Genomic DNA, 23,743 nt, shown 5'->3' with positions numbered 1-23,743 from the left:
GAGGATCTCTCCTTTAAGCTGGAACATGGGAGGTTTTAAAATGTGCAAACATTCTGTGGAAATGGAATTTTATTATTCTTGGAAAGTTAGCTCGATGTAAAAATAACTTTTTTTTCTGGAAACACTTGATTTAAAAAAAAAGATTTGTCCCATGAAGATCAATTTTGTGGAGCACATGTGACCTGCCTTCTGTCCTGCAGGTATGAAGTACGGATCCAAGCCTGTGCCAGCCTAGGATGTGCATCAAGTGACTGGACATCCACCCAGACCCTAGAGACCGCACCCCTAATGCAACCTGCCCCACATCTGGAGGTGCCGAGGGACGGAGAAAGATTCCAACCCACTGTTTCCTTATGGTGGACAGAACCCCTCCAGCCAAATGGAAAAGTCGTATACTTCCAGTTGTACAGAAGACAAAAGGCAACTCGGCCTGAAAATTCCAGCCCCGTGTTAATCTACAATGGAAGCTCAAGTTCATTTACAGATTCTGAACTTTTGCCTTTCACCGAGTATGAGTACCAGGTAAGAAATATGCATTGCCAATAGTTCAAGTGGAAATTGTGTGCATCTACCAGTGCCTCTCTGGGAAAAATTGATTGCAGTTCAAAAAGCTACTCAATAAAACATGGTTATAATATCCTTTAAAACTTCTACTAAACAGGAGCCAGTCATGGGTGACTCATGACTGTAATCCTAGATACTCAGGAGACTGGGATCTAAGGATCCTAGGTAGAAACAAGCCTGGACAGGAAAGTCTGTGAGACTCTTATCTCCAATTAACCTCAAAAACATGAACATGGAAGTATGGCCTTGAGCAAGAAAAGCAATGCCCATATCATTTTTTTTTGTCAGTCATGGAGCTTGAACTCTTGGCCTGAGCACTGTCCCTCAGCTCTTCAGCTCAAAGTGAGCATTCTACCACTTGAGCTACAGTGCCACTTCTGGTTTTCTGATGGTTTATTGGAGAAAAGTGTTTCACAGACTTTCCTGCCCAGGCTGGCCTTGAACTGCAATCCTCAGATCTCAGCCTCCTGACTAGCTAGGATTACAGGCATGAGCCACTGGCACCCAGCTAGAAAAAAAAACAATTTTAAGCAGCAAAGGAAGGATGGAAGGCTATGTCAGTTTGCCTTCTTCATTTTCTTGGCTCTTAATGCATTTGTTTTTCTATGCCAGAGAAAATATTTGTGTTTCTCATTCTCAAAGTGGTTTCTACCACTACAATGAAAATGTTGCCTAAATACTCCTTGTTAAAAGATCTCTTTGAAAATAATTCATTAAGTGTAACAAATCAAAGTAAAATCATAATGGTAAATATTTCTAGTCACTGTGCTGGAGAAAGACATGGAGTGTTCAGAGAAGTCTAAAGGGAAACCTCCTTCACATGGAGCTGAAATGTTTTATATCAGGATGGTATAAAAAAAAGACTCTATATCCCTACAAAGCCAAGAATTGTCAAGGCCCTGGTGACTCACACCTGTAATCCTAGCTACTCAGGAGGCTGAGAACTAAGTTCAAAGTCAACCTGGGCAGAAAAGTCTATGAAAAACTCTTAACTCAAATTATCCAGCCAAAAGCTGGAAGTAGAGTGTGATTTAAGTTATACAGTGCCAGCCTTGAGCACAAAGCCAAGTGAAAGCTCAAAGCCCTGAATTCAAGCCACTGTACCAGCGTGCCCACACACACACACACACACACACACACACACACACATACACACACACACACACACACACACACACACACCAAGAATTAAGAACAATAGCCTGAAAACTTTTGAAATATGTAGAATTTCTATTATGCTTTTATTGATTTTCCATCAGAATCCATGTTCATTCCTCTTGAATTAACAACTTCCTTAAAATATTTATCATATCAAGAACTAGTAAAAAAAAATTGCCAGTATATCCATGAAAGTTATTAGAGGCAACATATTATACATAGGAAAAGTATGTCTTATGCCAACAAGTAATGGTATCAAGTAGGCAATGAAGTTTGTTATCATCCAAAACATAAGGACGTTCCTGAGGATTTGGAGAAATACACAGATATAAATCCACATTTCTTGTTTGCATTCTTGTTTCCAGATCTATAAATCTCTTAAACACATGAATGTGTTCTTGGTCAATCAGAACTCATTTGGCAGCAAAACCCAATCTAAACAGACTTGAGGCTATTTACAGTATTTAATTTATCCCTCTGACTCATGAATGTTTGCATACCTTCTTGCAGAAATAATGCACTTTATTGTAAGATAGTTAATGAGATTGTGCTGGAGCTATTACAAAATATTCAGTAGTTGCATTGTGTTACCTTTCTGAAACCTGAAAAACGAAATTATTCTAAAACATGTCAGGCTCCGAGGTTTAGGATAAGGACTGCGACATGTCAGGAATGAATACAATATCTACTGATGCCACCGTTGGAAACAGTCTGGACCCAAGTGGCCATCCTTTTGTTCTTTGCTCATTATCTTCACTGAAAAGTGTCAAGTTATCAAAGACCTCGCAGTCCTCAGTTACCTAATTTCCCTTATGAATAACAATGCACCATTGCGAGAGAGTTCAAGGCCTGAAATCTTCAACTCAAATTAGACAAAACTAAACTATTCAAAAATGCTGAACACCAAACCCATGACAACTTCTGCTGCCTTGTATCACATCGTTGGGTTGGATATTGGGCATAGGGCCCCTAGAAGTCTCATCTCGTGTTTTCAAGACTGGTAAATTCCAAGCATGTGTCTTGTTTCTAGTAAAATTTCTCATCAGGACCTAAGCATGATCAAGGGACTCACATTTCAGAAGGGAGACAGGTTAAGAGTCTCGGGCTGTGCTGTCGCTTTTGTAATTGTCACTGTCAGCTTTATGTCACAGGCCTTCCTCCACCCTCCTCTCACTCAAGTCACAGCAGTTAATTTGGTTTTCATAATAAACCGACTTGAACTTTGCATTTATAGCTAATCCTATGTTGTTACAACGTAAGGATAGAGAGCAGGGAAAATAAATTAAGCTTATCAGGCTGAGATCTTATGGAAACTGACATTTTTGAAAAGCAGGGATGGAATATTGAAATACCTGAATTAAATTACTGGATTTATATAAGTGTACAAAATGCTGAATCTATATGGACCCTGTGTAAGTTCTACAGCTGTCTTTGAGGGAAGTCATAGGCAGAAGGGACTTCTTTCTTTTTTTTTTTTTAAACTAAAGAACGTTATGCCTTTGAAATGAATTTGCATTGCTCTCCAATCTACTTGTTCTAGCTGGTGGTGTTACCAGAAGGTGGTGGAAGCTAGCTGATGGGGCTTATTTGAAGGACACAGTTCACCTAGGTTGTGCTGATGGGTGCTTTCCTCTTACTCTCTTTGCTTCCTTGCCACCAGGAAGTGAGCATCTTCCTTCTACCACCTATTTTCACCCCAGGCCCAAAGACAACAGGGCCAAATGCCCATAGATTAAAACCTCTGAAACTGTGAGCCTAAATAAACCTCCCCCACCCCACCCACATATAAATGCACTGACAAGAGGGAAGAGGGACTCCAGCCATCTATTTTCTTGACAAGCAGCCGAGGTGGTCCACAACCCATTTCTTTTGAAAAATACTGCCCCAAAGCAGCAGTATGCTAGTTAAGCTCAAGGTTTTTTTTTTTTTTTTCAAGTGGTGATTTCCTAAATCAGTGGTTCTCAAACTTGGCAGCACATTAGAGTCACCTAGGGAACGTTTACAACATTCTTGATGCCCATGACCACACTCTAGCTCCCCGCTGAAGTCCTGCTTCCCGGATGGAGCCCGCATCCCAGATGTTCAAAAGATTGCCCAGGTGATTCTAATAGGCAGACAGGGCTGTGAATTGCCGCCACAAACAGTCATAAAACATCACCCGAGTAAATGAAGCCAACTACCCATAAGCGCTAATCCCAATTAATGAGGATCCTATTTACCTTGGTCTATGTAAGAAGAGTCTTATGGTTTACTATGATACTAGAGCAGAATGTATTATCTGGGAAACTCTTGTCTCCATCCATCAAATCAATTCATTTTCTCCTGGATTTTGTTTCATTCTTGTCATGGTTGTTTTATTTCATTTTGCCTCTAACTTAAGAGGCCGGGCCTTTGTTTTACTTAAACATTGTTTAAAATGAGATTTCTCAACATGGAGTTCTTTTAGCATTGTTTCTAGAATGCTAGAGTTCTGAAGGATAAGAATAAAACCAATAAGATCTGAAGTATAAATCAAAACACATCATTTTGTATGTCACAAGTGTGGGTAGACGGCTTGGCAGAGCCTTGCAGAGACTCCTTGGAAAGCAGACACTCTTTGTGAGTTTTCAAACACAATTTAGTTTACCAAAATAGGATCTCTCGACAACTCTGTAAATGTGTTTTTGCACATAAATGAGATACTTCCCACTAGAGGAAATCCTCCCAATGTGAAGTCCTTTTCCCTCCCTGAGGATCACAGCTTATTCAGCTGTCACAGAATATTTACAAACCCAATACTATGTTTTAACAGAGATGATTCATTTCTGTCTTGAGTCCTTTCAAAATTGGACTACACTAATACACTATATACATTATATATACACATATACGTATATATGCATGTACGTATATATATTCAAATTCGTGGTTATTAAGCAAGCAAGGTAAGACGATGATCTTTCCACTGGCTTCAAAAGAGACCTCTGTGAGCCCCACTCCTTAAGATGCTTCCATTTGGGGAGCTTGTTTTCATTTCTCTTTTGCTTATTTTGTTGTTGTGCATTGCATGGGATAGAGCCCAGGGCCTCGCTCTACCACTGAGCTCCATCCCTGCTTAGTGTTTAAGCTCTTCACCTCAGGGAGTGAGCACAGGCTAATGAGTAGCTCTCCATAATTGTGCATTCATATTCATACTCCTGCTGAAGGCAGTGACTCATCGTGGAGTTGCAAAAGCCTTCCAGGGCTCCCCTTTTTCTCTGAATCATGCTGTCAGTGACTTAATTAGTTTTCCTGAAACTTCCCCATTTGGGCAGATTTTTTAAGTTTTTTTGCAGTAAGCACCCACATACACTCCAGGGCTCTGCATGCTTCGGATGTCTCCTAGCTGGGTAGCTGAGAAGCTGCAGGTCAGGGTCAGCCTCTGGCTCACTGGAATGAGGGGCCAGTGTTGTGCTGCCAGAGCCTACACAGCACAGCAGTTGGCTGCTTCCTCAAAGACCAGCACTGTCCCCAAACAAGAGGATGGATGGGATGTTCTGTCAAGGAAACACAGAAAGGACTTCTTACTGTTCTTGTCAAACATACAGGAGGGTATTGTGGAAGATTATTCCTACCCTGTCACTCCAAAAGGCCACAAAAGGCCACCACATTGTAAATGATGAGTAGAAAAGAGAAGATATAAGCCAGGCACTGGTGGCTCACACCTGTAATTCTAGCTACTCAGGAGGCTGAGAGACAAGCATCGAGGTTCAAAGCCATCCTAGGCAGGTAGGTCTGTGAGACTTTTATCTCCAAGAAACCACTCAGAAAACTGGAAGTGGCACTGTGTATCAAGTGGTGGAGCACTAGCCTTGAGCTAAAGAGCTGAGCTACAGTGCCCAGGCCCAGAGTTCAAGCCCCACAACTGGCAAGGGAAAAGGAAAAAAGAAAAGAAAAGGGAAGAAATAGGGACCTCAAACAGCAGCTTCTAATCTTTTCAGACATTTGAGCAAATGAATCTCTCCAGGCCCTTCCTCATTGTCTTCGTTTGGGTTTGTTATAACCGAGTTTCAGCAAATATTTCTCACAGTTATCCAAGGTCAAGTTGTGGGTAGGTCCTGTGTGTGGTGAGAGCCACTTCTGGTTAGTGGTTAGCTATCTTATTCTCTCCACATGGCAGACCACAGAGGGAGAGGGACTGAAGAAAGAAGGGGATAAGAGAGAGACAGACAGACAGAGACAGAGACAGTGAGTCAGAGAGACAGAGAGACAGAGACAGAGATAGAAAGAGACAGAGACAGAGTCAGACAGAGACAGAGACAGACAGAGACAGAGAGAGTTTCCCTTAGTCTCTTTTTCTTCTTCTAGGGACACTAATTCCAGAGCTCCACTCTATAGGAGCTAATTACCTACCACAGCTCTTGCCTGAAAATACCATTACACTGGGGACTGCAACAGTGGTTTTGTGGATTTGGGGTGCTCAGATACTCACTTCTGGAGAGAAGTTCCCTTCAATTCTAAGTTCTATGGGCCAAGGGGGGATAAGCTACATTCTGATCACTTTTAGTATATCAAATTTCATCTTCTCTTGTTTGGTCTTTGTACTCTTCAGCTTGTAGAACCTGGTAAAACAAATCCTACTTAACCAACTTGATTTTCTAATACTGTTAACTTTAAGTTGTGTTAATGAGAGCACAGCCAGTTCCAGACAAGAAAGGGTTATGTAGATGACTGACCCTGGTCAAAATGAACGTATGGAAGTATCAGTGGAGGTATCACTCACTGAAACTTAACTTATTCATTTACTAATAATTTTTTCTGTAGGTCATGGGGCTTGAATCAGGGCCTGGATGTGTCCCTGAGCTCTTTTGCTCAAGGCTAGCACTCTACCATTTTGAGCCACAGTGCCATTTCTGACTTTTTGGTGATTAATTGGAGAAGTCTCATGGCCACTGGCTCCCAGCTATGATTTAATTTTGATGCTTAGTATATTATAAAACATACATGTATAGAAGTGGCACTGTGACTCAAGTGGTAGAGCACTGTCCTTGAGCTAAAAGCTGAGGGACAGTGACCAGATCCAGAGTTCAAGCCCCACAACCAACAACAACAACAACAAAATACATATAAACAAATAATATATAATATAACTTTTCAATTTACTTCACAAGTTCAATTTATGGCCTTAAAATGTACAATATTAAGCTTTCATGATTATTTTTCACTGTCATAGAAGACTGTTAAGTCAAATTAAACAGAAGGAACTGTTTGTTCATCTGAGAAGGGCACTGAGGAATTTCTTTTAAAACCAAGAAGTTTAAAAACAACAGGGCTTGGAAACATGGATAAGAGACTCCATGCTGGATTTATTCCTTCTTGTTTTCCTTTCCTCATCCTAGCTTGCCTCTATCTAGCTTCATTCTGTACAGACTGACAAAGGCATTGAAGAAAATCCCTATTGGCACTCCCAGATCTGTGCCTTATTTTCTTGTTCTTAAACAACGTATGAGAATAGCCCTAAACGTAAAGGATGGCCCTCCTGTTCTCCAATGGAAAAAAAAAACTGAGTTTAAAATCTCACACCTTTAATTTCACATACCCTGTCAGAGAAGTAGGAAACTTTAGACATCTAGCCAGATGTTCTGAATAACATCTCTTCCTCTGCCCTGTCCTCCACCTCCACCCCTTCTCGTTAAAATAAAGAAGTGCTTTCAAGAAGAAAAAGACCCACCACTTTAAAGGGATTCCTTTGTCTTATCATTGAATCATTAATAAAATCTCAAAATGTAAAAGCAGCTAACCAAGCTGGGCATTGCCAGTGGTTCATGCTTATAATCCTAGCTACTCAGGAGGCTGAAGTCTGAGAACTGTCATTCAAAGCCAGCCCAGGGACTCTTATCTCCAGCTATCAGCAGCAAAAGGCCAGAATTAGAGATGTGGCTCGAGTGGTAGAGTGTCAGCTTTGAACAGAAGAGGACAAGGGAGCATGGAAGGCCCTGAGTTCAAGCTTTGGTATTGGCACACACACACACACACACACACACACACACACACACAGAGAGAAATAAATGAAAATATATATTCAAGTGCACAGTTGACTGTGAAAGTATAACACTCCTTCAAGTGGCAGTTTTCCCTTCTTTGTCTCTACCATCTCTCTTCCCGGGGAAAGAATTACTTTCCTAAATAGGCAGGACTAAAATTCCTCCCAACTTTTTTGCACCTGACTACTCGCTTCATGCTGCTTATTTTCTGTCGCCATCGCCCTAATCCATTCCTTTCCTAAGCATTTTCTCTGCCACACTTAAAGACCACTTATTGAGCATGCTTTCTGTTTGGTTTTGGACTTGCATTTAATTAGGTCTTAATCTCACTAACATATTTCTGACCAGCATGGAAGCTTTTGTTTGGTTAGTTTCTCCCCTAAGAACTAAGCTCCCTTCATTCCCACCTCCCAGAGCTCAGGGTTTTAAATGATTTATTGATATTGTCTGACTCAGGCAGTGCATGTATTGAAAACTTTAGCACTTGAAACTGAAGGCCATCAGGACGTATCCGTGAGTAGAAAACTCAGGTCGGCCACGGAGCTGGCCAAATCACTCCTCACCCTGCAGCATTTTGTTGCCAGAGAGATGATCTTGCCTCTCCTATGTGAAGGCATTCAGGAGCACATCCTGTTCTTGTGCTGTCTTTCCGGACATGCGCGTAGGACTCTATTCTTAATCTCCTGCTGTTGGCAGTCTTCCCTGCCTTTGAGGCTAAGGCAAACACAGAGCAGAAATGGTTCTCCCTCTTAGGCAGATGTAAGTAGCGTTTATATTTTAGTTTAGTCAGTCTTGATATTCCTGCCTCTGTTGGGTGTTTGCTAAGAAATAAATGTTCAACTCACCAGAATTTTCTTTTTCTCCCATTGAATGAAGATGTGTGACTCCATACAGCCCTCCTGGCTCATTACATGCTCCACAATATGATTGGGAAAATCAGGGTTCCCCCATGTCTCCTTAAAGCTTAGGTCTTGGAAAATATATTTGTTTCGTCAGTCATGAGGCTTGAACTCAGGACCTGGGCGCTGTCCTTGAGCTCTTTTGCTCAAGGCTAGTGCTCTACCACCTTGAAGCCACAGTTCCACTTCTGGTTTTTGAGGGGTTAATTGGAGACAAGAGTCTCATAGGGACTTTTCTGCCCAGGCTGTCTTCAAACTATGATCCTCAGATCTCAGCTTCCTGAGTAGCTAGAATTACAGGCATGAGCCACAAGCACCCAGCTATAATTTATTTTAAAAAAATTCAAAATCCTCCAGGAAAGGATAACATGTATTATAATTATTTTTCCTTATCATATGTCTTTGGCACTTAGTTACCTGTCACATGAAGGACCCAATATTCAGAGGATATACCTAATTGCTAGGATAGAAGCAAGAGGCTAAAATCTATTGATTCTACCCCTTCAGTACCTGAAGTTTAGTTGATAAGACTAAGAAACATGCCAGTGAATCAAATATCCATAATGTGTAGCTCTGAACGTAGATTTAAAAAGTGACAGAAACAAGATAAGATAGAAATAAGATAAGAAAACATAATTTAGAAAAGCTGGGTAATGCCAAAAACAGACCCAGAGAAGAAAAGGTCTCATTCTGTCTTCAGGGACAGCACTAATTCCACACTAAACTCTCATGGCTCTTCATATTCTACTCTTTGGATCATGCGGCTAGGACTACCTTGATATGAAAGAGATACTTGGCCCAAATCATACTACAAAAAAATTAGGAGATACTATTTTTCTATTTTTTTTCTGTCTTACAGAAAAGAGAGAAGGAAAGAAAGGGAAAAAGGAAGAAGGGGGTAGAGAACTACCTTCTTCCAATTTCCTTTCTTTTTTTTTCTTTTAAGTTGGATTTTTTTAATTTTATTTTATTTTATTTGTGAACATACTGTACAGAGGGGTTACAATTGCATGGGCAGGATAATGCGTACATTTCTTACCAAGCATTGCAGCCTCCTCCTTTGTTTACCCTTCCCATCCCTTCCCAGCCTCCCCCCTCCCCCCCATCCCAATCCTTCTCCTTCCCCCCTCCCCCCCACCCCCCCCTTTCCAATTTCCTTTCTTATGACTAATTGTTACTCTGAGCCCACCTTGTTATGGGTACCTGTGTACCAATATCTGTACAAGAAATTCTCCCCATGTATAGCAGGATCTTTGAAGGAATTAGACAGCATACTCAAAAGAGGGTATCTGAAGAAATATTAATTTAAAAATAGAGAGCTGTAAGCAGAATTTGGAAATTGAGGAAAGAATAGTTAAGTATTCAAGGACTAGGAATAGCCAAGACCTGTTTCCTTGCAGGTCTCTAATAGGATAAGGGCAGAACTTTGATAAGGATGTAACCTTTGTCCAACTATGCTGCCAAAGAGAGGGAGTGGGAAGAATACAGCCTCCAAACTCTTTCCTCCCTTGGAACAGAGCCAGCTGCAAAGAAGCCAGAGGAGAAAAGATCCCAGGTGAAGCAATCTACAGAATTCAGTCTCCCAGATCACAGAGCAGGGCAGAGAAGATCAGAGGATAATCATGTCCTTACAGCCAATGACAGAGCTAGTTCTCATCCTGTACGTTACATTATTTTCTCCAATCAGATCCTTTCTAGACTACCACATCACGTGGCAGGCTTGCCGGGGTGACTTGCCCCTCTGGAATTAATGATAAAATACTGAGTAAATCTAAAGACTTAACTTGGATTTCATGTAAGCTCTTGAAACATATATTTCCATCAACTTCTAAGTAAACTAATACTTGGTCCCATGAAGAAATCAAATCTACGGGTAGAAAACCCCATTGATATATTTAAGTAAATCAGTTGCCTTCCACTGAAATCTTTAAGAAGATGGTTAGAACTTCTCCTTGTTTATTGATTTATCTGTTGATGGATCTGATCGATACTAAGATGCCTATAAGCAGCTAGAAACTGTACAGTGATCTCTTTGATGTCTATAGGCATATTTGTAATGAAAACCAGAAATAATATTCTTTTCTCTGAGGAACCAATTGACTTGCACCAATGTTTTTCTTTCCTCAAGCTTGGGGATTTCTTTGAGGAATGTTAACTAATAATGATGCAGAATAGGATAATCTCATCCGATGAACAAATTTTAACATAGGAACCATATTTCTGAAAAGCCATGATTTTAGTTCTAGTCTTCAAGGCTGTGGAGTGAAAGTACAAAAAGAGTTGTGGCTAAACTCAGGATGCTATAAGGTTCAAATCTCTTATTGATCCATAACAAGTAACTCTAACCCAGAAGTGCACTGTGGAATTGCTCCCTAGACCTAATGTCTTCTAAATTGTCACGTCACTCTCTTCTTTCTTTGCCCATAAATAACAAGGGTTAATAATAAAATAAAGCCAGCTGCATTAGCCGTTTTGCATAGATTCTCCCTTTTACATAGAATTCTCTTCTTGCAGATCATCACATTGTGGCTTCCTGCCAACTGTGTCTTGGCTTGACTATCATCTCCTAGAAGAATACCCTGCACAAAGCCAATATCTCAACTATATGGTCACAGATAGATGATAGATAGATAGATAGATAGATAGATAGATAGATAGATAGATAGATAGATAGATAGATAGATAGATGGATGGATAGATAGATAGATAGATAGATAGATAGATAGATAGATAGATAGATAGATAGATAGACTATATTATTGTTTCTTTTCTAGCATATATAGCAAGTATATCTGTTTTCCTTTTTCTCTGTGTGTGTGTGTGCGCGCATGCGCGCGCGCGTGTGTGCAAGACTAGAACCAAGGGACTGTCCCTTAGATTTTTCACTCAAACTTTGCATTCTATTCCTTAAGCCACAGCTCTACTTCCAGGTTTTTGATAGTTTAATTGGAGATCATAGTGTCATGGACTTTCCTGCCAATGCTAGCTTTGAATTATAACCCTCAGATTTTAGCTTCTTGAGTAACTAACAGGCATGAGCCACCCACACACAGCTTTGCCCTGAACCTTTCTTCACCTGAGTCCTAGATTTCATTTAAAATCATGTTCCGTCTTGCCTGATCCAAATGGTTTTTAGATGAAAGGAACTTAGAAAACAGGAACTATATCTGTAAAAGTGTGGTTATAGCATATCCAATAAAATACCATGCAGACAGAGATACTAAAAAAAAGCCTATCTGATGACAAAAAAAATCAAACAGGTAGATAGTAAAAAAGACAACTAACTGACTTTTCAGCAAGTTACTCCTTTATAACTGGAGCTTACAGGACTAGTTGTGAAATAAAACATTCTTGTAATAATGTAATTTCAGATGTATTGCCTTCTCTTTCTTACCACGAACCACTCTAACCACAATTCTGGCCAAGCCCATTTTGGCATATTGCTATTCAAACATATTCAAAACTCACTACGAGCTACCTCTTAAAAAGGCATTAGCGTAAATACCATGGGAAAATATCCTCCAAGGTTGCAGATGAATTGATATGATTTCCTTGATTGTATCTTTTTATTTATGAGGCATAATTTATGAGCACTCAAGAGCAAACTGCAATGAGTGATGACCGAACAGCAGCCAAAGTCATAAATCAGGAGCTGGGAGAGAAGTGGTGATTTTGATCGAATCTATTGAATTAGCTGTTGGCCTTAGCTGATACAGGTATTGGAAAGACCTTTTTAATATCTATTTGTCTCCCTCCAGGGAATGAGATAGCAATCACATTACACGGCCTTAGGAAACAAATAATTTAATTGTTTGCCTGTTAACATGCAACCTGTTTACTCTCCTTATTAATTACTGGCATGGCTGTTCATGTTGGATTTTTATTTCTGATGTGAGTCAATAACAGATCCACGATTCTCTGGTTTGTAAAAATGATGGGGTTGTCTCATTTGCTTCTTGTCTTCTGAATTGTTGGGATTTTTTTTTTCAATCAAAAGTTGCCCATAGTGCAGAATCCAATGTATATCCTACAAAGTTAAGAAGAGTGAGGGAAGGGATGGGGATGGGAGGAAGGGGTGATATTGATCTAGATATACTGTATTCATAAACTATCTTTTAACATGGAAACTCCTTTGTACAGCTACTTAAAGATAATATTTAAAAAATAGTTATCCATATTCCATAAGGAACATACTATAGATTACCACTGAAATGGCAGGGGGTTCAAAATTCTTCCATCTCTTAACCCTTTAAGAGTCAATAGATATAATACAATTCTTCAAATAAGCCACTTGAAGAAAGAGCAAAATCTCAAATTGTACCAAGGACAAGGACAGTCAACATCACTTACCTTATGAGTCAAGAGATGAAAGAGCTTTCTGTAGTTTGTTATTCCTGTATTCCATTTTTATGTAGAAAAATAATAGCAAATACAAGATGAAACAAACACCAGCTGGGTGCTTATAATGGAGAAAACATCACCAAATCTGCTCCCTGAGTTTTTACAAGACTTACAGAATTTTCTCAGCTTAATGTATTCAAATGTTTTTTTTCTTTCATGCAATTGTTTCTAACACATTTATAAGATTATTTCTCTGTTGCTTTGTATGTCCCTCCCCCACAGTATAACCCTTGTTTTCACTGTATTTGATGTTGGTATAATTTGTGGAAGGGAAGGGCAAAAACAAATCATTTAAATAAGGATACAGGTGGACCCATTGCAACAAGGAGATGTACAAGTCGTTATGTTGAAAATGAACTTTACAACTTTGGTAGGGGGGAGGTTTGGGGGGGGGCAGGGGAGATGGGATGGGAAGGGGAAACAAAGGAGGAGGCTACAATGCTTGATAAGAAATGTACTCATTATCTTGCCCATGTAATTGTAACCCCTCTGTACAGTATTTTCACAATAAAAAAATCTCTGAACAAAAAAAAAAGGATGAAGGGGAGGAGGGGGCATGATGGAGAGGGGAATAGTAAGAAAATACAGCCAAAATACTCCGTGTACATATAAGAACAGGAAAACTTGAAGGGATGGGTCTGGTTAGGGTTGATGGGGAAAGGAGAAAGAAAGGGGGTGATATTGATCAAGATGCATTGTGCTCATAAGTTCACACGCTGAATTGAAACCCTTTTGCACAGCTTCTTAAAGAGAATAATAAAATAAAGGAAATGAAACTAAAACATAAAAGGATCATATAATAGTTTCAACTAAGGGATCTTCATTCTTATATGATAATTAAAAAACAAATCAAGGATGCCTCCTTTGAATTTACATGAGCAATATTCTTTATCCCTAAGATTATTCTTGAAAAATATCAGTCCTTAGAAAGAAAGTGATTTCAGGAAGAAGGTTATTTTCAGCGTTAAAGGGAACATTCCTTTAGAGTCAAGGGTAAAATCCTCACTGAAGAATCAACCTCTGGTGTAAGGACCCAGAAGACACCACACTGACAGACATTTGTGTACCTTACTCTTTCCATTCTCTACTGAATTGCAGACTCTTCTCTTTCATCCCATCTATACAAGTTATTACAGTTGTGCTCACAAATCCTCACTTTCCTCCTAGTAGAAAATGCAAAGGAGAAATGTTGGGCTGAAAGGATCTTGGAGCACTTTACATAATATCCTTCTGGGAAGCAAGAAGGGGAAAAAAATGATACCCAGAAATGTTCCACAAATACCCAGGTCTCCAGAAGTGAACACAAAGAGTCAGGCGATGATTCTGCAAAGTTAGTGAACTCTGGTTCGTTCTGTGACTGTGACGAACATAGTGATGACCTTTATGATGATTGCTGAAGCTGTAAGGCACTAAAGGTACATTCATATAACATTTATTTCAATGACTGAAGGTGCTGAAGATAACACACAGTACAACTGTAAACAGATATAACATGAAAAGAAATTGAAAATTGATAATGGAGTAAAAAACAGATGGCTTGGATGATTGAGTTGCTATTTAGGTATAGTTGTAAGGTTTATAAACAAATTCCATAACAAATGACAGGTTAATAAGAGAAAAATATTTTAATATGTATAATCACAGTGGCACCAGGGTCTTCAAAAATGAAGATTCAAAGACCAAAATAAGGCTGATTTTTATGTTTGGGTTTGATTAAATGGATAGCTATTTGGAAATGGAGCTGGACAAATGATAGTGGACTGAAAAGGGTACACTTCTGTTCAGATCGTCCTTCTGGCTTTCTGCTCAGATTCTTCTTGACCACTTCGTTCAGGATTTCTTCCTTCCAGGAATGGAAAAGTAGCCTCTGCAAGGGTCGCCAAGGAAGACATGACCGGCGGCTTATTTATTAGATTTTATGGTCTGTTTTGTATGGAATGGGGAAAGTTCTAGAGTTATGACTTGCCTGAGGGAGAGGAATTCCTATATCTAACTTCCAAGAAGGATGAGAATTGGGAAGAATGCTGTGAGGCCACCTACTTCCAAGGCCTTCCAAGGCCAAGTTTGAAGAACTGGGCTTGCCAAGACACCATAAATTCCTAATTGTGTTCTCAACCCCATCACAAACCAAGAAAGAAGGTAGAGGTAGCTGAAATGTTGCTTAATCAGTGCTAGTAGTTTTATTCTGAATGGTAAACTGTATTTCATGGAGATTTCATTTTCTGATTTTTATATTGATTCCTAAAAAGTAAAAAAAAAAAAAAAGAAATATCAGAGGGCTGGGAATGAAGCTCAGTGGTAGAGTGCTTTACTAGTATATATACAGTCCTAAACTCCAATGCCAAAGGGGTAGGTAGGGAGAGGGAAGGAAGAAGGGGCTGGGGAAATAAAAGGAGGACTGGGAAAGAGAGGTGGAAGAGAAAGGGGAAGGGGAAAAAGAGGAGAGATGAATAAACCAGGTTATGTTGTTCAAATTTTCCCATGTAAGGTTTCGGCTGTCTCTTTCTCCACCTGCATCAGTAGCTTTCTATCACTGTAACAAAATGGAAGAGATACGCAAAGGAAGAAAAACTTGTTTGGGCTCATGGTTTCGCAGCTGGCAATCCGTGGTTACTTGGCTCCATTGTTTCTGGGTCTTTGGAGAGTCAGAATAATTAGGGAACACATAGTGGAACAAAACGGTGCATCTTGTGGCATCCAGAAAGGGACTAAAGATAAGATAGACAGCACCACCACAGCAGCACCCCCGGCCCCATGAGCTACTCCTTCCAAGTATGTCCCACCTGCTCAAGTTTTACCTCCCAGTATACTGTTATGTTACAAACACATAAATCAATTATTCAATTCCTATCAGCATTCTTCAGATCAATAACGTCCAGAAACCCCACCTTTAAACACTGCTGCACTGGGGACAAAAACTTCAATACACGAGCTTTTGTAGAATATGTAGGATGCAAGCCATCCTGTGAAGATGTGTCCAAATCTTGGTGCATTGTTTCTCAACAGAAATCATAAGCATATTCTGCGTTTGTATTTTTTTTGTTCCGAATCTCATAACTGGGCATAAACAAAAATCCATAGTGATGGATGGTTAGCAGTGGTTCATGCCTATGATCCTGGGTACTCAGGAGCCTGAGACCTGGGAAATCACAGTTCAAACCCAATCCAGGCAGAAAGGTCTTTGAAACTCCCTCTCCAATTAGCCAGGAAAAAGATTAGACTAAAGGTATGGTTCAAATGGTAGAGCAAAAAGCATAGCCAAAGCATAAAGATCTGAGTTTAAGGCCTGGTACCACCCCTTTAAAAAAATGTACACAGTGAATTTTCTATAGTGGATATTCTTTTATATCAGCAGAAAGAGAGAGAAGAACAGAGTCAGAGCCAACACACAGAAGACTGAGACACAGAGGCAGAAAAGCTTATCATTCACAGACTCTTTTTGCCTTTCCTTTCGGTGTTTGTTATAACAGGGATATTGCTTGTGTTTGAGGTTTTATGAGACCCAGTGCTATATTACCTCAGCTTTCTCTTCCTTGCAACTGTTTTCCTTTGTACAGTAGCTCATGTAAATAAGCTGATCCTACTTTGCATAAGCATGTTCATTTATATGAATTCTATTTTGATCTCAAATTGATTGAATACTAAAAAGAAAGTCTAGGAACAAGAACAATGTGTTATGAAGGTCTCCTTTCAAAGACAAAAAGACACTAGATCCTATCCACATTTTCTGTTAATAACAGGGGATTTTGTATTGCCAAGGGTTTTTGGAGAAACGTGTTTCTTTAAAGAAATATAGCAAGCCGGGCACTGGTGGCTCATGCCTGTAATCCTAACCTACTCAGGAGACTGAGATCTGAGGATCATGGTTCAAAGCCAGCCCAGGCAGAAAACACTGAGAAACTCTTATCTCCAATAAACCGCTAGAAAACCGGGAGTGGTGATGTGGCTCAAGTGGTGGAGTGCTCGCCTTGAGCTGAAGAGCACAGGGACAGTGCCCAAGCCCAGAGTTCAAGCCTCATAATGGACAAAAATTACAATTTAAAGCTAGACATCGATGGCTCACCCTGTAATCCTAGCCACTCAGGAGGCTAAGATCTGAGCATCATCTTGGTTAAAAGCCAGGCTGGACAGGAAAGTCCTTAAGACTCCAATTAGCCACGAAAAAACAAGACGTAGTGCTGTGACTTATAGCAGTAGAGTGCTAGCCTTGAACAAAAAGAGCTCAGGTATCCCTGGGCCCTTGAGTTCAAGCCCTACTACTGACAAATAAATAGATAGATAGATAAATAGAAACGAGCTCCACCTAGTAAAAGCTTCAGCCACCAGGAAGGCGTGAGCTCTAATACTATCTTCAACGCCAGTTAATTCCTTAAGAATTCTCCCTTCCCGTTGAACATGAAAGAACAGTTCTGGTTCACAAACATGGGCTGGAACTGTGCCGAGCTCTCTCTACGATTTGCCTCTCTTTTTCATTGTCCCTCAATATTCTATATCTGCACTACTGCTGTGCTCCGCCGTAATTAATCAGCATCTTGCTTAACTGTTTTCTCTCATTATATCTGATTCCACCTCCACCTTTCTCTTTCTCCCATTCATTGTAACTCTGGTTAAAATTCTACATGCCTTTCAATCACTAACACAAGTCTCCGCCCCCCCCCCAAAGTATTTGTTGTTGATATTTGTGTTTTATATTATTTCAGAGAATATTTTCTTTTCTAATCTTGCCACTGAAGCTGGCCCCAAGGTACCTTCCGGTAAACTACTTCAGTGAAAGAGTTTGGCTTGGAACTGGGAATTTTTCTCCATCAGTCCTGAATCCCAATCTCGTCATGAATAACCCTGCACTCCTACCTTACTATTGTAGAACCGACCTTGGCCTTTTCAGAGGGGACAAGAGCAGCTGAAATTGTATTCTGACCTCAACTGTAGCCTCAACAAAGCCCAGCCCTCCCATTGCTAGCTCATTTTCCTTGCCCATTTCAGGAATCCCACCTCCTCGTAATGCACTAAATACATCTACCAACCATCTCCTAAGGGAGACCCTACCTAAGCTGCAGGTGTTCACCTATGAACAAGTAACTTAATTCTTATCATCCTGTACCCCATCTTAACACATATGGATGACTTACAGCTCAAGTTTATTAGAAAGAAAGAAGGCAGGATTTTAGTTCCCATTCTCAAAATTTCTGCCCCACTAAACAAGAATGACATTTTTCTGAGTCTCAATTTTCTCACCTGCAAAGGGGGCTAATAATACAGTTCCCGCTCACCTTGTAAGGTTGCCCCTTGTAAGGATGAAGTAAACTAACATGTGTTAAAGTGCTCTGTAAAAGATACAGAAGTGAATGATTCTATGCAAATGGTAAGAAGAGGTAGCTGAGCTCTTAAAAGAGCAGGTTTGACTATGTAAGTAGGTTAGTTGTCTCTTTTCAAAATGGGGCTGCTGGCAATTCTATCAGCAAGGGGCTGGAGATTTGCATTTGACAGCAATTCAACCTCAAAAATTTGCTTTTACAAAGGATTCTGCAAAAAAATGTATGAAAACACTAATAGGAGTTGGTCTAACTATCTGCGGAGTGTTTCTTCTCTTGAAGACATTATTGATGTAAAAGCAAAACAAACAAAAACAAAACGTTACCTCAAAAGTACTCACTGATTTTTTTCCCTAAATATCTTACATCTTAAACACTTTGCATGCCTTTTAAATATACCTGGAATGTGTGTAGTATAAAATCAGATAGGTTTTCCAGGATTATCATTATGGCTCAGGGTGATTTTTTTTTTAATATAGTTAGAAGACATTGACTGAGAGAAAAAAAAAATTCCTGAGGTTAAACTTGCACGTGAAAGCTTACTAAGGAATACTCTCCCGCCTAAACACACAGACAGTCTTCTTGTATTGTCATTTAAATCTATCATTCTGATTGATCACTCTGTAGTTGGCTATTATTGGGCCTAATTTAACCCTATATACTCACACATCCATCTACTCTGTCTATTGCACCTGACATCCAACAAATTACTTACTCATGCAAATAACGACCTAAGGCAACCTTTTAGGATATTCGTGTTTAATTATACAAATGGTTCTTGATAAATAAGATTATACATCTTTCCATATGTTTATTCCCTCCTTGATGAAAGAAAATTTAATTTTCATGCAGATTTAGTGGAGATGCTGTTGAAGAATTGCTGAGTTTTATGTAGTGTGCAGATCCATCCGGTTTGCAGAAGTTGACAAAAATCACCCAACTTCCGTGGCTGAAACCATGGAAACTTATGTCACTCTGCAACCCTACAGGGCCCCTGCTTGTATGCGTGGTCCTTCAGGATTATGAGGCTTCACGATCGACATTAGCCACATTCTGTTGTCTTTAGTTGCTTTCGATTGATGAATTTGTCTCCATTCTGCTATACCTTGCTATTGACTGGTCTTGTTGTTGTTACTCTTTGGAGGTCTGGTCAGTGAATTCTGCAGGAAAAGCCTGGAGTAACTGGACATGGTGTAGAACGGGGCCAGCCCCTCCAGAAGGGCTCAGAACCCCCACTTTCCATGCAATCTCCTCTACTCAAGCAGTGGTCAACATCAGCATCCCTGCCAAGCCCAACGGGAATGTCAGTCTCTACAGACTGTTCTCCAATGCCAGTGGATCACAGACTGTGGTGAGCTAAAACCCAGAACTAATTCACCTTAAAAGTCATTCCTGAGACTGGAAGCATGGCCCAAGTGGTAGAATTCCTGCCTTGCAAGCAGGAAAACAAATTCAATCCCAGTGCGGCCAAAAGAAAACAAGCACACAAAAAGAATATATTCTATAATAAAGAATTTTTTTCAGTTAGTGCCATGATGCTCTTGCTTTTTCTTCCTCTCCCACCTTCTTTCTTCCCCTTCTGTTCTCAGCTGCCCTCTGAACTCCGTGGCACAGTGATCACTCAGAGAGGAAAAGATACATTTTTTGGGGGGAAGGGGGAGGGTCCAGTCGTGGGGCCTGAACTCTGGGCCTGGGCGCTGTCCCTCAGCTCTTCAGCTCAAGGCTAGTGCTCTACCTCTTGAGCCACAGCGCCACTTCCGGCTTTTTTCTTTTTGCTTATGTGGTGCTGAGGAATCGAACCCAGGGCCTCGGGCATGCAAGGCAAGCGCTCTACCACTGAGCCACCTTCCCAGCCCCAAGATGCATTTTTTTTAAGAACCATGCAGAAAATGTGGAAACTCATTAAGAGAAATGCTAATGGTGGGATTCAAGACTCCATAAATGTGAAAGATAATCAAATTGATTTTCTTTATTAGTTAAACATAGACTGAGCACATACTAAGACACTAACAAATAGTAATGATGGATAGAGTAAATAGTAATCCCGAAAAAAGAAGTGAGCAAAGGCAATTTGATGAGTCTCCATTCTGATATATGTTTTGACATATACACGTCTCTCTACCAGTGAGCATTTAGTGTTTGGGTTCATTCAAATGTAGCCTTTTAGAAGAGAGAGGAGAACCACTCCCTCAGCCCATCTCTGGCTCCACTGTTTCCAAGGAGACATATACACAGTGCCTGTTGTGTTTTAGCCAAACCCCTGGCAGGAGGGATGATAAGAACCAAGGAGGCCACTTCCTGCATTATTAAAGTGAAGAGACTGAAAGACAGGTGGGCAGTCCTTCATCTCTGTGGCCTGTGCCACTGTCACATTGCTCATGAACGAAGTAGAGATTATAATACTCTGTTCACACATATCTCATATACAGAGCTTGTACAGATCCCTGTATCACATTGTAAATTAGTTTGGCCAATTTAGACCCTTTGGCCAAGTATGGAGAAATCCTCTGAGGCCAGAATGTCAGGTATTGGAACACAACTTCAAGAGCTGATTCACATACAGCAAAACCTTGTATTGAATGTTAAAGGGGTATTAGCATACATTCAGCACGACTTCTTACCTTGTAAATATAGATCGTATAAATACAATCAACCCTTGATTATCTATGCTTCTAAAGTCATAATATTAACAAGCTAAAATAATTTCTGTTTGAGATGCATTGTATACAGTTTTTTCAAAAATTACAGGTAGCTCTTCTTAATCATGTTACTTATGTTGATGCGGAAATTAACTTCTTGTTTCTGACTTCTTCTTATCCAAAGAGTATTTATTTAAGTCACAACTAGGTTAGAAGTTTGCTCAAAAACGTTTATAATTCTACAAAGACAACTGGTTTCATAAAAAAGAATACCCTCAAAGGAGAAGGTGAACTTGTAAGACCATAAGTATATATACCTGTGTCTCTCACATTCATCCTAGGGGATTTTTTTGACCTAGAAAAATGACATGCAAGTTACACTGGCAGAGTACGAAAGCTAGTGATCAGAAATATAATTCAGGGCTGGAAAGGTGGCTCAGTGGTAGAGCGCTTGCCCTGCATGCTCGAGGCCCTGGGTTCGATTCCTCAGCACCACATAAGCAAAAAGAAAAAAGCCGGAAGTAGCGCTATGGCTCAAGTGGTAGAGCGCTAGCCTTGAGCTGAAGAGCTGAGGGACAGCGCCCAGGCCCAGAGTTCAGGCCCCACGACTGGACCTAAAAAAAAAAAAAAAGAAATATAATTCAAATCAGGTGTTTCTGGAAAGACAGCATTCTGAATGTTGTATATACCTATTTTGATAATTATGTGTCCTGCACCATTTTGCAATACTTTCTAAGGTAAGATGACGGATAGAGTTGGACCTTGTCATCTCTGTGCTCTTGCTTTTAACTTCTACTGGTCTTTTATATTGCTTGCATCAAGTGGATTGGTGATTCCTGTAGGAGGAATGCTGTACTGGGCCCCACATTGCATCTTCCACAGTCCCCCGCTAGGTGGCACACTGATAAATAAATGTCAATCCACTGTCTTTGACTCCTGATGCCTCACATTGCTTTCTTTCCTCCCAGTTGTCAGAAGGCCTGGCCACCCAGCAGACTCTTTACAACCTGCAACCCTTCACCACATACTTCATTGGAGTGGAAGCCTGCACCTGTTTCAATTGCTGCAGCAAAGGCCCAACAGCTGAGCTGAGAACTCACCCTGCTCCACCCGCAGGGCTACCCTCTCCTCAGGTCCAGATGCTGACTTCAAGGACAGCGTCCATCCAGTGGGGCAACCCTCTGCTAGCCAATGGTGTCATTCAGAGGTAGTGGGTCAGCAGAAAGGGGGAATAAACCAATTGGACATATTGCCACCCATCCAAGAAGGGCTTACTTCATAAGCAATACCTATAGCAAAATAAATCCATTTGAGTGATAATGTTACCCGTGATAAGGTTAACATCATAAAATAAACTAATGATAGAAAAGTAAACAACAGAATCATTTCTAAATAAGGAAGATGATGCAGTTTGTTCATATTCATGAGGAAAATATACTCTTCTTTATGGTTCTTTGGAGCCCCATGTTCCATAGGCAAAATAAATGTCTGTAGTTAGATGGGACTTGCTCTGATCTGATTTAAAATGTGAGAATGAGCCCTTGTTTGAAAGAACAAAGAAACTACTTCCCTGAAATATTCTGGAGGATGAAAGAAATGCTTTATTCTAAACAGAGAACAATTACCATTCTCCTCTCGAAAAAGACAAATCTCTTCTATGTACTAAGCAAAAAGACTAGCTGTTGGGCTGACAGCAAAGTCTGTGAATGTTGGTTCCCTTCCCGTCACTCTGGTTTGCCATATTAACAAAGTGCTTCTGAGATCAGCTTTCTGCAAATGAAACATTTAAAGAGCTATGCTTCTATGAAAAAAAAAAGTCTCCTAAAAGAAAACCAGGATTTTGTTTTTAGTGTGTGTGTGTGTGTGTGTGTGTGTGTGTGTGTGTGTGTGTGTGTGTGTGTGTGTGTGTGTGTGTGCATGAGCCAGTCCAGGGGTTTGAACTCAGAGCCTGGACACTCTCCCTGAGCTTTTGTGCTCAAGGCTAGTGCTCTACTACTTGAGCTCCACCTCTGGGTTTTTACTGGTTAATTGGAGAGAAGAGTTTCACAGACTTTCCTGCCCAGGGCTGGCTTCCACCCACAATACTCAGATCTCAGCCTCCTGCATAGCTAGGATTGGCATCCAGGTAAGAAAAACAGTTTTAAGAGCGAACAAAACTCATTCCATTGCCTGTCTTTTTCTTTGTGTGTTCGTGTACATTTTAGGTATGAGCTCCAACTGTATGTGGCTTGCCCTCCAGACTCAGCCCTGCCCTGTACGTCCACCCAAGCAGAGACAAAGTACACCGGGCCAGGGCACAGAGCTAACCTTAACGAACTCCAGCCGTATACCACCTACAAGCTGAGGGTGCTGGCCCACAATGAGGTGGGCAGCACGGCTTCCGAGTGGATCAGCTTCACCACTGGAAAGGAGAGTGAGTGCAAACGGCAGCTGCCATAGCCAGGGAGCAAGGAGGAGGTTGTTTATGTCTTGGTGATTACTGGGGTTTCAACTTAGGGCCCAAGGCTTGCTGAGCAGGCCCTAGCTGCATCTTGTAAACCATTTTCTTACAAGGATTAAATTCAACCACATGGAATGCTACTGGACCTTCATGAAGATGATTGTGGGATTTAACACTCGAGGTCAAGGGCAAATTCAGGAGGGTTTTCATGTTTAGAAAAACAGTCAAGTGGGCTGGGAAGGTGGCTCAGTGGTAGAGTGCTTGCCTTGCATGCATGAGGCCCTGGGTTCAATTCCTCAGCACCACATAAGCAGAAAAAGCCAGAAGT

The 23,743-nt window shown here is 40.6% G+C and overlaps 1 protein-coding gene across 1 annotated transcript in view; it reads left to right on the top strand.

Annotated features, from left to right (window-relative positions):
- The window catches only part of Ush2a (Usher syndrome 2A (autosomal recessive, mild)), a 640,567-nt gene that overhangs the window by 598,734 nt on the left and 18,090 nt on the right, over nt 1-23,743 (top strand). Inside the window, exons 63-66 of the mRNA XM_013015154.1 lie at nt 201-522; nt 19,481-19,687; nt 21,944-22,182; nt 23,180-23,388. Coding sequence (XP_012870608.1) covers nt 201-522; nt 19,481-19,687; nt 21,944-22,182; nt 23,180-23,388 — 977 coding nt within the window. The remainder of the gene's footprint in view (nt 1-200; nt 523-19,480; nt 19,688-21,943; nt 22,183-23,179; nt 23,389-23,743) is intronic.

This window comes from Dipodomys ordii, unplaced genomic scaffold, assembly GCF_000151885.1.
Source record: "Dipodomys ordii isolate 6190 unplaced genomic scaffold, Dord_2.0 Scaffold26, whole genome shotgun sequence".
Taxonomy (NCBI): domain Eukaryota; kingdom Metazoa; phylum Chordata; class Mammalia; order Rodentia; family Heteromyidae; genus Dipodomys; species Dipodomys ordii.
The sequence above is the reverse complement of the archived record's forward strand: the minus strand, read 5'-3'. Positions and strand labels throughout refer to the sequence as shown.